The 18,239-nt window shown below is 52.1% G+C and overlaps 1 protein-coding gene across 1 annotated transcript in view; it reads right to left on the bottom strand.

Moving 5' to 3' along the window:
* RBM34 (RNA binding motif protein 34) overlaps window positions 1-18,239 on the bottom strand; it is a 53,929-nt gene that overhangs the window by 32,662 nt on the left and 3,028 nt on the right. Inside the window, exons 3-4 of the mRNA XM_075322857.1 lie at window positions 15,716-15,884; window positions 14,123-14,262 (exon numbers count right to left, since the gene is read on the bottom strand). Coding sequence (XP_075178972.1) covers window positions 14,123-14,262; window positions 15,716-15,884 — 309 coding nt within the window. The remainder of the gene's footprint in view (window positions 1-14,122; window positions 14,263-15,715; window positions 15,885-18,239) is intronic.

Raw genomic sequence — 18,239 nt, 5'->3', positions numbered from 1 at the left:
CGGTTTTCTGGCGTCGAGCTCCTGGAGGACTCGTGGGCAACCTCCTCATTACTGTCCACAGCACCGTCCTCCCTCTCTTCGGCTCCTGCTTTAGCATTGGCCAGTTGCCTAGCTCTGCTCCTGGTGCCATCAGCCATTCTTGCAGACTTTTGGTCACTGACACAGAACTGACACCTGATGCCTCCACACACCTTACAGTATCTGCACTCTGACACTCTAGTGTTGGTCTGGTCTGAAGACCCCAGCAGCCACAGCTGCTGCAGGCAGTCTTTAGTGTCTGGGAGTATGGATCTCACACTCACACACACTATTATCTCGATCCCACCGCTATGCCACCAATATGTCACAAACCACCGGGGGGGTCACTCAGAAATCCCCCGCGCTGGCTACCAGTACGTCACAATCGGGGGGTAACAAGTGGGGGTCCCCCTCCTTTATACCTCCCGACCGACAGACAGAGCACGTGACGCGCTCTCTAGCGCCCCTCTTATAGTCAGGCCAATTATGGAATTGCCCGACAATAAGCAAGGAGGCCGCTATACTACTTATGCCGATTATTGAAGGGTCCCCGGTGAGAGTAGGGTATATATTCCCCCGACCTCCGCGGGCGGAATATATAAAATCTCCCCGAATCTCACTGGCCTCCCCACAATAATCCTTGGCACAACTCGCTGCCACCAACCGCTTCACGGTAACTATTAGCCGAACACACAGACGTGGGATTCAAGATCGAGATAACAGAACAGCCCAAGATTAATTATATAATTTAATCGGCCTAAAGCCACACTAGAAACTACAATATATACAATAGGGGATCTACAGAATATACATATGTCAGAGTACAGTTACAGATAAAGCATGGTTTACAAACAGGTATGCAATTCAATCAGTTACCTTGTGCGTCTGGCCACAGGGGGGCGCTGTAGACCAGGTTTCCAGGAACTCCCACAGATGTTTCCTACACGTGACCCCCAGCGAAAGAACACTGGAAAATGGCCGAAGTAGGGTTATCAACCTGGGCAAATCCAGGTCCCCTCCTACCTTAGTGACCTCAGAGGGAGCACTGCTCCACCCCTGGCTGGAGTTATGGACAAAATCCACAACATGGAATATGGCCATAACTTGGCCTGGGAGCGTCGTAGGCGGACGCCAACGCTCTCATTGTGACAGCTATGAATTTAGCTACAGAATGAGAGGACTCGTGACTTGTCTACTAGTTCCACATTGGCTTTTATCACGCCTGGGGTATTTCCCAAGCTCCCGCTCCCATAAAAAAGGGTGTGCCAGCATCGTCCGCATGCGGAGACACCATTTTTATGGTTGCCATATTTATCGGAAATATGGCTTGCGAGATATGAACCATTTTTTACTGGAGTCGTTCTGTCTGGATACTTCCAAGCTTGCTAATGAGATAGCAGCTCCTACCACAGGGTCACGGCAGGGAGTCATCCTGTGTCCATTGTTCCCACATCATCTCATCTCCATATCACAGGAGATGGCCATGGAGGTGTAACACCTTCACAGATGCTGGACATTGAGAACAAGAAGGGAGGGGGCACTGCCAGGGAGTGATGAGCGATTATGACTGGAAGTCATAATTCATCTTCATATCCCAGGGTTTGCCTCACACCTCCCCCCTTTTGAGGGCGCTAGGGGGCAGCACACTCCGGTGTTCCCCCGTGCGCCCGTCCGCGACCTCTCCTTGTCGGGACAGCCCGTCTGTGTTACCGTGGTCCCGGCCCCTTTTGTGGCGAATGGTGAAGTTGTATTGCTGGAGCGCAAGGCTCCATCGCAACAATCGCCCATTCGTCCCAGAGACAGTGTGTAACCAGCTGAGGGGATTGTGGTCCGTCTCCACGATGAAGTGGCGCCCGTATAGATAGGGTTGCAGACGCTGCAGGGCCCACACTATGGCCAGGCACTCCTTTTCCATCGTGGAATAGGCCACTTCCCGTGGTAACAGCTTCCTGCTCAGGTACAAGACTGGGTGCTCTTGGCTCGCAGAGTCCACCTGGCTGAGCACCGCACCGAGGCCGAAGTCACTGGCGTCGGTCTGTACTACAAACGGCCGCGTGAAGTCGGCTGCCTGTAGCACGGGCGGGCTGGACAGGGCGTCCTTTAGGGCCCGGAAGGCTGTCTCGCAGTCCATTGTCCAATCGACTGCAGAGGGCAGCTTCTTCTTGGTGAGGTCCGTCAAGGGCTTTGCCAGGCTACTATAGCATGGAACAAACCTCCTATAGTACCCAGCGGTCCCCAAGAAGGACATCACCTGCTTCTTGGTCCTGGGGGTGGGCCAGGATGCGATGGCTTCCACCTTCTCAGGCTCGGGCTTCAGTGTTCTCCCGCCTACCCGGTGACCGAGGTACTGGACCTCGCTCATGGCCAGCTGACACTTTCCCGGCTTGATGGTCAAACCTGCCCGGTGGATCCGCCTGAGCACCTGTGCTAGATGCTCTAGGTGGTCCTCCCAGGTGGGACTGAAGACGGCAATGTCATCCAGGTACGCGGCCGCGTACCCTTCAAGTCCCTTGAGCAGGGTGTTGACCATCCGCTGGAAAGTGGCAGGGGCATTCCTCATCCCGAATGGCATCACCGTGGACTCGTATAGTCCAAATGGGGTAATAAAGGCAGAGCGTTCCCTGGCCTTGCGAGTCAGGGGGATCTGCCAATATCCCCGGCTCAGGTCCATGATGGTCAGGTACTGAGCCCCGGCCAACTGATCGAGCAGGTCATCGATGCGTGGCATTGGGTACGCATCGGCGACCGTGACAGCATTGAGCCCCCTGTAGTCCACGCAGAACCGAGTGGTTCGGTCCTTCTTAGGGACGAGGACTACAGGCGAGGCCCAAGCGCTGTTGGATGCCTGGATCACCCCCAGCTTCAGCATCTCGTCAATCTCCTGGCGCATGTGTTGCTGCACCTCCAGGGAGACCCGATATGCTGAACGCCGGATCGGGGGATGATCCCCAGTGTCCACGTGATGGACAGCCAAGTCAGTCCTTCCGGGCTGGTTGGTAAACAACCCCCGGAAGGGGAGGAGGGTGGCCCACAGCTGGGACCGTTGGTCCTCCAAGAGCTGGTGGCCAACCTCCACATCCTCAATGGATCCGCCTGCCCTAACCTGGGCTAGCATATCCAAGAGGGTTTCCGCTTCTCCCTCCTCGGGCAGGTTGCACACGGGGAGCGCACATGCCTCCCGCTCATGATGTGCCTTCATCATGTTCACATGGAAGGGCTTCCGCCTTCCACGGGCAGGGTCCAGGGTGACCAGGTACGTCACAGGGTTGAGCTGCTGGTACACGAGGTATGGGCCTTCCCAGGCTGCCTGAAGCTTGTCCTGTGGTACGGGGACCAGTACCCACACCTTTTGACCCACTTGGTAGGTCCTCTCACAAGCGTTCTGGTCGTACCAACGCTTCTGATCGGCCTGGGCTTGAGCCATATTGTCGTGTACCAGTTGCGTCAAGGCCTGCATTTTGTCCCGGAAGCGCATGACATACTCGATAACCGACACTCCAGGGGTGGCCAAATCCCCTTCCCAAGCCTCTTTCACCAGAGCCAGGGGGCCCCGCACACGTCGCCCGTACAGGAGCTCAAACGGTGAGAATCCTGTTGAGGCCTGTGGAACCTCCCGGTAAGCAAATAACAGGTGTGGGAGATACCGCTCCCAGTCACGCCCATGGGAGTCGACCAACATCTTAAGCATCTGCTTTAAGGTGCCATTGAACCGCTCGCACAGGCCATTAGTCTGTGGATGGTACGGGCTGGCCACCAGATGTCGCACCTGGACTTGCTTACAGAGGGCCTCCATCAGCTGGGACATGAATTGGGTCCCCCGGTCAGTGAGCATTTCCTGGGGAAAACCCACTCGGGAGAAAATCTCCAGCAATGCGGTGGCCACCTTGTCAGCCCGAATGGACGACAAGGCCACTGCTTCTGGGTACCGGGTGGCATAGTCCACTACCGTCAGTATGAAGCGTTTCCCGGAGCTGCTGGGGATGGCCAGCGGGCCGACCAGATCCACAGCCACCCTCCTGAAAGGCTCATCGATGATGGGCAGAGATACCAGTGGGGCTTTGGGGCGTGGCCCCGCCTTCCCCACTCTCTGACAGGTTTCACACGAACGGCAGTAGGCAGCCACATCGGCCCCCATTTTTGGCCAGTAGAAATGCTGGTTTAACCTGGCCTTGGTCTTAGCGATCCCTAGGTGTCCGGCCATCGGAATCTCATGTGCGATCCGCAACAACTCCGTCCGGAACGGATAGGGTACCACCAACTGTCGGTCCCTGGGCCACGCCTCCGGTGAACCCTGCTGGACCGTGGCCCGGTACAGCCGTCCTTGGTCCCAGACCACTCGCTCCGGGTCCGAGTCCGAGGGAGGCTGTGCCGCCTGCTCCTTAAGAGCTTTCAGGCTGTCGTCAGCTTCTAACGCTGCCTGAAACCCCTGACTAGATGTGGCCAGAATCGACGAGACTGTCACATCTTCGGTCAGTACCCCGGGACCTGTGTCCTGGCCTCCACCTGACTCGGCTGCCACTTGGTCAGAAGGGGAAGAGCTATCGGACCTCCGGGAGGCCCCTTGGCTTCCAGCACTCCCACTGCGGGTGACAGCGGCCACAGCCGCTGCGACCGTGGGTCGTGCCTGCTCCTCCTCCGTTCCTGACCAAGTCGCCGGTTCAGGCAGACCGACCTGGCTTCCTGACACCCCGGTTGTGGGGGAACCATGCACCGAGATCTTACCTGGGAGCACTTCCGCTCCTGGACCGGCCCCAATCTCACCTGCCTGTTCCCCTCCTGCAGCAACAGAACCCCGCTGTGAAATCTCTGGGGACCCCACATTTGCTGTGGTAGCCCCCACCCCACACACTGGTCCTCCCCCTGCAGCACCCTGCTCTCTGCTTATCCCTGCAGAGGGCAGCAGATCCCAGCTCACAGGCTGGTTACTTGTAGAGGCATTGTCACACCTTTCTCTGACCCCCTCCCCTGTCACAGCTGCAGCTGTGTGTGTGTCTATGGTGTCTGTGCAAGCAGAAATATCAGAGTTCACTCCCCCCTCTCTCACATCATTCATAGATAACACATTAACATTGTCAGGAGTCATGTCCGTACTGGCTGAAGGTTCAGCCCTTGGGGGGGGCCCAAACTGGGAGGTTATCTGCCCCAAATCTGTCCCAAGTAGCACGTTTGCAGGGATCCGATCAGTTACCCCCACCTCTCTCACCCCTCGCCCTGCGCCCCAGTCCACATAAATGTCAGCAACAGGCAGCGCCGGGTCAATGCCTCCAATCCCGGAGACAGCGAGGGTTTTTCCAGGGATCAAGTCTTGGGGGGACACCATCTCAGGCCGCACCAGAGTCACCTCCGAGGCGCTGTCTCGCAGTCCTATGGTCACAGACCGGCCGACGGTGACAGGTTGGAAGCTGTCCAGGGACCTACCACCACCCCCACCCACACAATACACCTTGGGCGGCCCTTGGGACGGGGACGGAGCCGGGGCCTTGGGACGCTGAGGGCACATGGCCTTGAAGTGTCCAGGTAGGTTGCACTGGTGGCACCGTCTTGGCTCTGCCACGGGCCTGGAGAGGGGAGTTGAGGGGGACACCCCCTGCAGTCTAGGGGCAGGTGGGGCAGTCGCAGAATTCATCTTACCCCCTCTCCAGGTGCTGCTGGTGGCTGCTCTCCTGGCCTCAGGAGCCCGATTGTTGGTGTAGTCATCGGCCAGGGCAGCTGTAGCCGTGGACCCCTTTGGCTTCTGGTCTCGGATGAACTGGCGGAGATCCTCAGGGCAGTTCCACAAGAGTTGCTCCGTGATGAACAAGTCCAGGATCTCCGGTCCGGTGGAAAGCTGCAGGCCTTGGGTCCAGTGGTCGGCAGCTCGGGCAAGTGCCCGCCTGTGGTCAGCCCAGGAGTCCTTTGGTCCCTTCTGTAGGCTCCGGAACTTCTTGCGGTAGGACTCTGGAGTGAGGTTGTACTGTTGGATCAGGGCCCGCTTGATGGTGTCGTAGCCCTGATCTGCCTCAGCAGGCAAGTCCCCAAGGATATCCAGGGCCTTACCCCTTAGACGGGGGGTCAGGTATTTGGCCCACTGATCCTTGTCCAGATGGTGCTGCAAGCAAGTCCGTTCAAAAGCAGTCAGGAAAGAGTCCAAGTCTCCATCCTTCTCCAGCACTGGGAAGTCCTCAACACGGACCTTTGGAAGTTTGGTGTTTTGAAGGTCACATGTGGCTGATGAGGGCCGGAGCTGAGCTAGCTGCAGCTGGTAGTCACGGTCTGCCTGTCGCTCTCGCTCTTCACGCGCTGCCTGCCGCTCCGCAGCCTCACGCGCTGCTTGCCGTTCCGCAGCCTCAGCGTCACGCGCTGCTTGCCGCTCCGCAGCCTCAGCGTCACGCGCTGCCTGTCGCCCACGCTCGGCCATGAGTATCTCGTAGGTATCCCGGTCTCCAGCCATAAGCCTGGCCAAGGCAGCTTGAAGGAGGGCCTCTGCACCTCTCAGGCCGGAGGGATTGGCAAGTGGTGATCTGCGGCACGCTGCAGAGCCAGGGGATTCACTGTCCATTTCAGAGCGGAGGACTGGCATCTGGCTCGTTGAGGACCCTTGGGTGAGCTGCTCCTCATCTTGTCCATCAGTGCCAGGTTGTGCAATGTCCTCTGCAGAACGGTTTTCTGGCGTCGAGCTCCTGGAGGACTCGTGGGCAACCTCCTCATTACTGTCCACAGCACCGTCCTCCCTCTCTTCGGCTCCTGCTTTAGCATTGGCCAGTTGCCTAGCTCTGCTCCTGGTGCCATCAGCCATTCTTGCAGACTTTTGGTCACTGACACAGAACTGACACCTGATGCCTCCACACACCTTACAGTATCTGCACTCTGACACTCTAGTGTTGGTCTGGTCTGAAGACCCCAGCAGCCACAGCTGCTGCAGGCAGTCTTTAGTGTCTGGGAGTATGGATCTCACACTCACACACACTATTATCTCGATCCCACCGCTATGCCACCAATATGTCACAAACCACCGGGGGGGTCACTCAGAAATCCCCCGCGCTGGCTACCAGTACGTCACAATCGGGGGGTAACAAGTGGGGGTCCCCCTCCTTTATACCTCCCGACCGACAGACAGAGCACGTGACGCGCTCTCTAGCGCCCCTCTTATAGTCAGGCCAATTATGGAATTGCCCGACAATAAGCAAGGAGGCCGCTATACTACTTATGCCGATTATTGAAGGGTCCCCGGTGAGAGTAGGGTATATATTCCCCCGACCTCCGCGGGCGGAATATATAAAATCTCCCCGAATCTCACTGGCCTCCCCACAATAATCCTTGGCACAACTCGCTGCCACCAACCGCTTCACGGTAACTATTAGCCGAACACACAGACGTGGGATTCAAGATCGAGATAACAGAACAGCCCAAGATTAATTATATAATTTAATCGGCCTAAAGCCACACTAGAAACTACAATATATACAATAGGGGATCTACAGAATATACATATGTCAGAGTACAGTTACAGATAAAGCATGGTTTACAAACAGGTATGCAATTCAATCAGTTACCTTGTGCGTCTGGCCACAGGGGGGCGCTGTAGACCAGGTTTCCAGGAACTCCCACAGATGTTTCCTACACGTGACCCCCAGCGAAAGAACACTGGAAAATGGCCGAAGTAGGGTTATCAACCTGGGCAAATCCAGGTCCCCTCCTACCTTAGTGACCTCAGAGGGAGCACTGCTCCACCCCTGGCTGGAGTTATGGACAAAATCCACAACATGGAATATGGCCATAACTTGGCCTGGGAGCGTCGTAGGCGGACGCCAACGCTCTCATTGTGACAGCTATGAATTTAGCTACAGAATGAGAGGACTCGTGACTTGTCTACTAGTTCCACATTGGCTGATATCACGCCTGGGGTATTTCCCAAGCTCCCGCTCCCATAAAAAAGGGTGTGCCAGCATCGTCCGCATGCGGAGACACCATTTTTATGGTTGCCATATTTATCGGAAATATGGCTTGCGAGATATGAACCATTTTTTACTGGAGTCGTTCTGTCTGGATACTTCCAAGCTTGCTAATGAGATAGCAGCTCCTACCACAGGGTCACGGCAGGGAGTCATCCTGTGTCCATTGTTCCCACATCATCTCATCTCCATATCACAGGAGATGGCCATGGAGGTGTAACACCTTCACAGATGCTGGACATTGAGAACAAGAAGGGAGGGGGCACTGCCAGGGAGTGATGAGCGATTATGACTGGAAGTCATAATTCATCTTCATATCCCAGGGTTTGCCTCACACCCCTCATTAAGTTTTGGGAGGAAAAGGGCGTCTTATAATCCGAAAAATACGGTACTTTTTTATGTATGGAAACAGGTCAGCTCACACACACCCCCGGCCAGCGATCAAGTCACATAGAAGAGAAAGAAGGGAATTTTGTTTACTTACCGTAAATTCCTTTTCTTCTAGCTCCAATTGGGAGACCCAGACAATTGGGACGTCCAAAAGCAGTCCCTGGGTGGGTAAAATAATACCTCGTAATAGAGCCGTAAAACGGCCCTTTCCTACAGGTGGGCAACCGCCGCCTGAAGGACTCGCCTACCTAGGCTGGCATCCGCCGAAGCATAGGTATGCACCTGATAGTGTTTCGTGAAAGTGTGCAGGCTCGACCAGGTAGCCGCCTGACACACCTGCTGAGCCGTAGCCTGGTGCCGCAAAGCCCAGGACGCACCCACGGCTCTGGTAGAATGGGCTTTCAGCCCTGAGGGAACCGGAAGCCCAGAAGATCGGTAAGCTTCGAGAATTGGTTCCTTGATCCACCGAGCCAGGGTGGATTTGGAAGCTTGTGACCCTTTACGCTGGCCAGCGACAAGGACAAAGAGTGCATCCGAGCGGCGCAGGGGCGCCGTACGAGAAATGTAGAGTCTGAGTGCTCTCACCAGATCTAACAAGTGCAAATCCTTTTCACACTGGTGAACTGGATGAGGACAAAAAGAGGGTAAGGAGATATCCTGATTGAGATGAAAGGGGGATACCACCTTAGGGAGAAATTCCGGAACCGGACGCAGAACCACCTTGTCCTGGTGAAACACCAGGAAAGGGGCTTTGCATGACAGCGCCGCTAGCTCAGACACTCTCCGAAGTGATGTGACTGCTACTAGGAAGACCACTTTCTGCGAAAGGCGTGAGAGAGAAATATCCTTCATTGGCTCAAAAGGTGGTTTCTGAAGAGCCATCAGCACCCTGTTCAGATCCCAGGGTTCTAACGGCCGCTTGTAAGGAGGGACGATGTGACAAACCCCCTGCAGGAACGTGCGTACCTGTGGAAGTCTGGCCAGGCGCTTCTGAAAAAACACAGAGAGCGCTGAGACTTGTCCCTTAAGAGAGCCGAGCGACCACCCTTTTTCCAATCCGGATTGAAGGAAGGAAAGAAAAGTGGGCAAGGCAAATGGCCAGGGAGAAAAACCCTGATCAGAGCACCAAGATAGGAATATCCTCCACGTCCTGTGGTAGATCTTGGCGGACGTTGGTTTCCTAGCCTGTCTCATAGTGGCAATGACCTCTTGAGATAACCCTGAAGACGCTAGGATCCAGGACTCAATGGCCACACAGTCAGGTTGAGGGCCGCAGAATTCAGATGGAAAAACGGCCCTTGAGACAGCAAGTCTGGTCGGTCTGGTAGTGCCCACGGTTGACCCACCGTGAGATGCCACAGATCTGGGTACCACGACCTCCTTGGCCAGTCTGGAGCGACGAGGATGGCGCGGCGGCAGTCGGACCTGATCTTGCGTAACACTCTGGGCAACAGTGCCAGAGGAGGAAACACATAAGGGAGTTGAAACTGCGACCAATCCTGAACTAAGGCGTCTGCCGCCAGAGCTCTGTGATCTTGAGACCGTGCCATGAATGTTGGGACCTTGTTGTTGTGCCGTGACGCCATTAGGTCGACGTCCGGCATCCCCCAGCGGCAACAGATCTCCCGAAACACGTCCGGGTGAAGGGACCATTCCCCTGCGTCCATGCCCTGGCGACTGAGAAAGTCTGCTTCCCAGTTTTCTACGCCCGGGATGTGAACTGCGGATATGGTGGAGGCCGTGGCTTCCACCCACATCAGAATCCGCCGGACTTCCTGGAAGGCTTGCCGACTGCATGTTCCCCCTTGGTGGTTGATGTATGCCACCGCTGTGGAGTTGTCCGACTGAATTCGGATCTGCTTGCCTTCCAGCCACGGCTGGAACGCCTTTAGGGCAAGATACACTGCCCTTATCTCCAGAACATTGATCTGAAGGGAGGACTCTGTCGGAGTCCAGGTTCCCTGAGCCCTGTGGTGGAGAAAGACCGCTCCCCACCCTGACAGGCTCGCGTCCGTCGTGACCACAGCCCATGATGGGGGAAGGAAGGATTTCCCCTTCGACAGAGAAGTGGGGAGAAGCCACCACTGAAGGGAAGCCTTGGCTGCCCGTGAAAGGAAGACGTTCCTGTCGAGGGACGTCGACTTCCTGTCCCATTTGCGGAGAATGTCCCATTGAAGTGGCCGCAGATGAAACTGCGCAAAAGGAACTGCCTCCATTGCTGCCACCATCTTCCCTAGGAAGTGCATGAGGCGCCTCAGGGGGTGTGACTGGCCTTGAAGGAGAGATTGCACCCCTGTCTGTAGTGAACGCTGTTTGTCCAGCGGAAGCTTCACTATCGCTGAGAGAGTATGAAACTCCATGCCAAGATATGTCAGTGATTGGGCCGGTGTCAGATTTGACTTTGGAAAATTGATGATCCACCCGAAACTCTGGAGAGTCTCCAGAGCAATGTCCAGGCTGTGTTGGCATGCCACTTGAGAGGGTGCCTTGACAAGCAGATCGTCTAAGTAAGGGATCACAGAGTGTCCCTGAGAGTGTAGGACTGCTACCACTGTTGCCATGACCTTGGTGAAAACCCGTGGGGCTGTCGCCAGGCCGAAAGGCAGTGCCACGAACTGAAGGTGTTCGTCCCCGATGGCGAAACGCAGGAAGCGCTGATGCTCTGGTGCAATCGGTACGTGGAGATAAGCATCTTTGATGTCGATTGATGCCAGGAAGTCTCCTTGGGACATTGAGGCGATGACGGAGCGGAGCGATTCCATCCGGAACCGCCTGGTTTTTACGTGTTTGTTGAGCAGTTTTAGGTCCAGAACAGGACGGAAGGATCCGTCCTTTTTTGGTACCACAAACAAGTTGGAGTAAAAACCGTGACCCTGTTGCTGAAGAGGAACAGGGATCACCACTCCTTCCGCCTTCAGAGTGCACACCGCCTGAAGAAGAGCATCGGCTCTCTCGGGGGGCGGAGATGTTCTGAAAAACCGAGTCGGAGGACGAGAGCTGAACTCTATCCTGTAACCGTGGGATAGAATGTCTCTCACCCATCGGTCTTTTACCTGTGGCAGCCAGGCGTCGCAAAAGCGGGAAAGCCTGCCACCGACCGAGGATGCGGTGTGAGGAGGCCGAAAGTCATGAGGCCGCCTTGGGAGCGGTTCCTCCGGCGGTCTTTTTAGGACGTGACTTAGACCGCCATGAATCGGAGTTCCTCTGATCCTTTTGAGGCCTTTTGGACGAGGAGAACTGAGACCTGCCCGCGGGCCGAAAGGACCGAAACCTCGATTGTACCTTCCGTGGTTGAGGTCTGTTTGGTTTGGACTGGGGTAAGGATGAGTCCTTTCCCTTGGATTGTTTAATGATTTCATCCAATCGCTCACCAAACAGGCGGTCGCCAGAAAATGGCAAACCGGTTAAGAACTTTTTGGAAGCGGAGTCTGCCTTCCATTCCCGTAGCCACATGGCCCTGCGGACTACCACCGAATTGGCGGATGCTACCGCCGTACGGCTCGTAGATTCCAGGACAGCATTAATGGCGTAGGACGCAAACGCCGACGCCTGAGAGGTTAAGGACACCACTTGCGGAGCAGATGTACGTGTGACTGCATTAATCTGCGCATGACAAGCTGAGATAGCTTGGAGTGCCCATACGGCTGCGAATGCTGGAGCAAAAGACGCGCCGATAGCTTCATAGATGGATTTCAACCATAGTTCCATCTGTCTGTCAGTGGCATCTTTGAGTGAAGCCCCATCTTCCACTGCAACTATGGATCTAGCCGCCAGTCTGGAGACAGGAGGATCCACCTTAGGACACTGAGCCCAGCCCTTGACAACGTCAGGGGGGAAGGGATAACGTGTATCCTTAAGGCGCTTGGAAAAGTGCTTATCTGGACAAGCTCGGTGTTTCTGGACTGCCTCTCTGAAGTCAGAGTGATCCAGAAACATACTCAATGTACGCTTGGGAGACCTGAAACGGAATTTCTCCTGCTGAGAAGCTGACTCCTCAATTGTAGGAGCTGGTGGAGAAATATCCAACACCTGATTGATGGTTGCTATAAGGTCATTCACTATGGCGTCACCTTCAGGTGTATCCAGGTTGAGAGCGGTCTCAGGATCAGAATCCTGATCTGCTACCTCCGCTTCATCATCCAGAGAGTCCTCCTGCTGAGACCCTGAGCAGTGTGATGAAGTGGAGGGAATTTCCCAGCGACCCCGCTTAGGTGGTCTGGGACTGCGGTCCGTGTCAGAGACGTCACTCTGGGACCTATGGGTCACCCCAGGAGCACTTTGTTGCTCCAATTGAGGGGGGCCTGGGGTCAATGATTGAACAGTGCCCGGGGCCTGAGTCACCGGTCTGGACTGTAAGGCTTCTAGTATCCTAGCAGACCATTTATCCATACTCTCAGACAGTTTGTCAGCAAATACTGCAAACTCTGTCCCTGTCACCTGGACAGTGGTAGCAGGTGGTTCCACCTGGGCCACCAGTAGCAGAGGCTCCGGCTGAGTAAGTGTCACAGGGGCCGAGCATTGCACACAATGAGGGTCAGTGGAACCTGCCGGTAGTATGGCCGCACATGAGGTACAGGTTGCAAAGTAAGCCTGTGCTTTGGCACCCTTGCTTTTTGCGGACGACATGCTGTAGACTCCTCTGAGTACAATCCAGGAGGGTATATAGCCAAAAATCAACAGTGCGACCGTACAGAGTAAATGTATAGCATATAAGCCTATATATATATACACTGCAGCGCCCAGGGGGGAATCTGGAGCCCCACTGTGCTGAATGAGGGGGGAGGAGGATACAAAGTATGCTCCAGCCCTCAGCGCTGACGTCCTGTGCAGCGTCCCGCCCTTCCCCTGACTGACAGGCCTGGGGGCGGGAATATGCGATACTAGGCCGCAAAAGCCGGGGACTAAAGTTATAAGCGCGGCCGGCATATAAGCGCGGCCGGCGCGGTAGTCCCCGGCGCACTAACACACCCAGCAGTGCTGCAGTGTATATGGCACAAGCGCTCCATGCGCGGTCCCCACGGGGACACAGAGCATCTCACAGTAGCAGGGCCTTGTCCCTGACGATACCCGGCTCCTGTCCAGCAGATTCCCCAGGGGCTGCGGAGGGAGCACGGTCCCAGTGCCTGGAGACCGATTAGGATCCCACTTCACCCAGAGCCCATTAAGGGATGGGGAAGGAAAACAGCATGTGGCTCCTGCCTATGTACCCGCAATGGGTACCTCAACCTTAACAGCACCGCCGACCAGAGTGGGGTGAGAAGGGAGCATGCTGGGGGCCCTAGTATGGGCCCTCTTTTCTTCCATCCGACATAGTCAGCAGCTGCTGCTGACTAAGATGTGGAGCTATGCGTGGATGTCAGCCTCCTTCGCACAAAGCATAAAAAATGAGGAGCCCGTGATGCACGGGGGGTGTATAGGCAGAAGGGAAGGGGCTTTACACTTTTAAGTGTAATACTTTGTGTGGCCTCCGGAGGCAGAAGCTATACACCCAATTGTCTGGGTCTCCCAATGGAGCGACAAAGAAAATCAATGCAGGCAATATGAGAGTGAAAAATCAGAAAGTGTCTGATTCTGTTGTGACCTTAATGGACTAAAGCAAATGTATCTCTGTAATAACTTAACATTAAGGAGCCGTGACCTAAGATTTATAGTATTCTGATATCCTAGAAGAAAAACCCTATAGTTAACTGTGGTGGGGGGACAAGTCAAAAGTCCAAAGACACTTTCTGGTCCAAAATTGGTGCCTTGGAGCCACAGTTTTCGCTTTATTGGCCTGATCGTACCTGTCCTCCACTCGCTTTTCAGATAGGGTGGTCTCTTTTTTAGCGACCTTGCTCTTCGGCTCAACTTCTTGAAGGACAGTGAGCGATTGCTTACTCTTTTTGGCGTCATCTGGCTCTGGAAATTTTCTTTTAGTTTTTGTCTATAAACCCCCCAAAAAATAAAAATAAAAATAATAGCAATAATAATAATAATAATAGTAATAATAATAAAAACAATAATAGTAATAATAATAATAAAAACAATAAGAATAATAATAGCAATAATAGCAATAATAAGAGTAATAGCAATAATAGTAATAATAGCGATAGCAATAATATTAGCAATAATAATAATAGCAATAGTAATAATAATAGCAATAATAGCAATAATAATAGCAATAATGATAGTAGTAATAATAATAATAATAGCAACAATAATAGCAATAAAAATAATAGCAACAATAATAATAATACTAATAATAATAGTAATAGCAATAATAATAATAATAGTAATAGCAATAATAAGAATAGCAATACTAACAGCAATAAAAATTATAATAATAATAATAATTATTAAGTCAAATGTTAATAATCCAGGACTGATCATGGCCTTGGTATAGAGCAGGGGTGAGGAACCTCCGGCCCGCAGTGACTTTTCCTGCGGATTTTGGTTACTCATGTACATTTTTGCAAATTTCAGTGCTGCTTTTTAACATCTGTGTCAGCAGTGGGGTCCTCCTGGGTCTCCTCTATAGCGTTTAATTTCATTCAGATGTGGACAGATAGGGGGCGTTTGTGTCAGTGCGAACTAAGCCTGCAGAACAGCTTGAATTTCTATGGAACGTGATTGGGGCATTTTATCCACCATCCATACTATCCTTATCCACCATCCATACTATCCTGCGTTGCAACCTTTCATGAATTTTTTTCTGCTGTCCAGGGAGATTAGCTACAGTGCCATGGGTTGTAAACGTTTTGATTATGTTGCGCACTGTAGACGAAGGAACATCAAGATCTGTGGAAAAGGACTCGTAACCTTGAGATTGTTGATATTTTTCAACAATTTTGGTTCAAGTCCGCAGACAGTTCTCTTCTCCTTTCTGTTCTCCATGCTTAGTGGGGCACACAGACACACAATGCAAAGATTGAGTCAACTTCTCCCCTTTTTATCTAGTTTTAGGTGTGATTTCCATATTGCCCACACCTTTTACTTGCCACAGGTGAGTTTGAATGAGTATCATGTGCTTGTTTACCCACAATTTTGGAAAGGTGCCAACAATTTTGTCTGGCCCATTTTAAGAGTTTTGTTTGAAATGATGTCATTTTGCCTTTTCTTGTTGTTCCCATACACACAAAGGAAATAAATGTGTATAACAGAATGTGTAATTGAAATCATTTACCAGGAGAAATACTTCATTTTCTGGAATAATTTCAAGGGGGCACACACTTTCGGCCCCATACATTTTTTGGGGGGTCTGGTATTGCAGTCCATAAGTGAATGAGGCTGAGCTGCAGTACCAAATACAGCCAGTAGGTAAGAGTGGCAATGCTTTATTTCAATAGAATTTTTTTCTAGTCATCTACAACCCCAATAATACAAATAAAAAAACTCACAATTACAACAGGAACATAGAGGGGCTGAGCGGAGGACGTCTTGGTATCAAAGAGAGACGACAGCGCTGTTGTACCCGCATTTGATTTCTTCGGGAACAAGCTGTCGGACACTTCTCCCGCTACATAACTCTCAACTGCGGGTTCAACTTCAGAGATTTTTGTTTCCCGCCTGAAAAGAGTAAAAAATAATGTACTATCGAAAACAGTAATGAGAAGTAGATCACTGTTCACTAGCAGACAGGAAAGAGGAAGCGCAGCTGTATTGGGATTGTCAGGGTAGAGATTTTTGGTGAAGACTGCTAACGGAGTCTTCGTTTGGGATATCCAGAGACGGTGCCGTATTAGCTATATATCAGTGCCAATATATCAATGTATATAAGACAAAGAACACACAGACATGCTCTCTCTTTCAGCCAGCGTCATCAACTGACTCGTATAATTCGATAGATCCAATTATACAGTAAGTAAGCATGAATAACCTTGAAGCTAAACAGGGAGTACTTTTACTCCCCAATTTCTAACAGCTATGGCCAGCCTCCCGTACATTCCTTCTGTGTGAACATTACTGATAACACTTTTGCAGCTTCACATTCTGGCTTCATCATCTTTGGTTAACTCCTTCATGACTATACAACTTTGAATTATACTATAGGTCTGTGCAATTGCTACATAGACAGACAGATAATTATGCAACTACATCTACATTTTGATTATTTATATAAACAGATATTCTTATTACGTTTAAATAAACAAGCTATAGCTCAGTGCCACCTCCATAGTATCCAGAAATTCTGCCTATTGTGGGGATCTCTCTGCATTCAGACATTGAAGGAAGAAAGGATCAGGCATGTTGCATTTCAACATGTCTAATTTGTCTCCTCAGGGAATAGAGACTTGTCTCCTTTGTTCTATAGAAAACACATGAATGCTCAGTAAAGTTGAGTGCGCATGTTCTTGAGGATGTAAGAAGGATCTGGCGTGTATGGCCATTTAAACGTCTGATTTACACTCTCCATATATCAACATGTCACTAACTTCTTGTATCAAGCATGGAGGAAGGGTACTGGCATGGTGCACGGTACAGATCCAGGGGCAACTTTATGACACCTGGTGAGTCTGATGTTCCCATGCACACGATGCCTTAACATCTCTGCCTCCCAGCATGCACCTCTCCACATTTATTGTAAGTTCAGACAGCACACAGAAGTTACACTGACAAGAAGGGCGCTGTTCTATGGATCAGGAGAATAATTGCTTGTATACCAGTAATTGATTGTCCAAGAAGAACTATGACAGGAGAAGGAAAATCCAAATTCTGTTTTACATTGCAAAACATAAAGGTTGCTCAATCAAGACCTTAAAGGGCAATCGCGAGATCGACAGAGCGATATCGATAGTGCGATGGAGCGAGATTGAGATTTAAAGAGCAACAGAGTGTGAGATCTAAGGAAGGAAAGAGCGTGAGATTGAGAGCGCAATGGAACGCAACAGTGACATTGAGAAAGCGATGGAGCGTGAGAGTGAGATCTAAGGAGAGCGACATTGAGAAAGCGATGGAGCGTGAAATCTAAGGAGCACAACATTGAGAGAACAACGGAGAGGAAGAGTGAGATCTAAGGAGAGCGACATTGAGAAAGCGATGGAGCATGAAATCTAAGGAGCGCAACATTGAGAGAACAACGGAGAGGAAGAGTGAGATCTAAGGAGTGCGACATTGAGAGCGCCAAAGGTCGAGACGAGATCTAAGGAGTGCGACATTGAGAGCGACAAAGGTCGAGACGAGATCTAAGGAGTGCGACATTGAGAGCGACAAAGGTCGAGACGAGATCTAAGGAGTGCGACATTGAGAGCGACAAAGGTCGAGACGAGATCTAAGGAGTGCGACATTGAGAGCGACAAAGGTCGAGACGAGATCTAAGGAGTGCGACATTTGAAGCGCCAAAGGTCGAGACGAGATCTAAGGAGTGCGACATTGAGAGCGACAAAGGTCGAGACGAGATCTAAGGAGAGCGACATTGAGAGCGACAAAGGTCGAGACGAGATCTAAGGAGTGCGACATTGAGAGCGCCAAAGGTCGAGACGAGATCTAAGGAGTGCGACATTGAGAGCGACAAAGGTCGAGACGAGATCTAAGGAGTGCGACATTGAGAGCGACAAAGGTCGAGACGAGATCTAAGGAGTGCGACATTGAGAGCGACAAAGGTCGAGACGAGATCTAAGGAGTGCGACATTGAGAGCGCCAAAGGTCGAGACGAGATCTAAGGAGTGCGACATTTGAAGCGCCAAAGGTCGAGACGAGATCTAAGGAGTGCGACATTGAGAGCGACAAAGGTCGAGACGAGATCTAAGGAGAGCGACATTGAGAGCGACAAAGGTCGAGACGAGATCTAAGGAGTGCGACATTGAGAGCGCCAAAGGTCGAGACGAGATCTAAGGAGTGCGACATTGAGAGCGACAAAGGTCGAGACGAGATCTAAGGAGCGACAGAGCAACAGAGCACAAGAACAACATTGTGAGAGCAATG

This window comes from Anomaloglossus baeobatrachus, chromosome 9 (assembly GCF_048569485.1).
Source record: "Anomaloglossus baeobatrachus isolate aAnoBae1 chromosome 9, aAnoBae1.hap1, whole genome shotgun sequence".
Lineage (NCBI taxonomy): Eukaryota > Metazoa > Chordata > Amphibia > Anura > Aromobatidae > Anomaloglossus > Anomaloglossus baeobatrachus.
The sequence above is the reverse complement of the archived record's forward strand: the minus strand, read 5'-3'. Positions and strand labels throughout refer to the sequence as shown.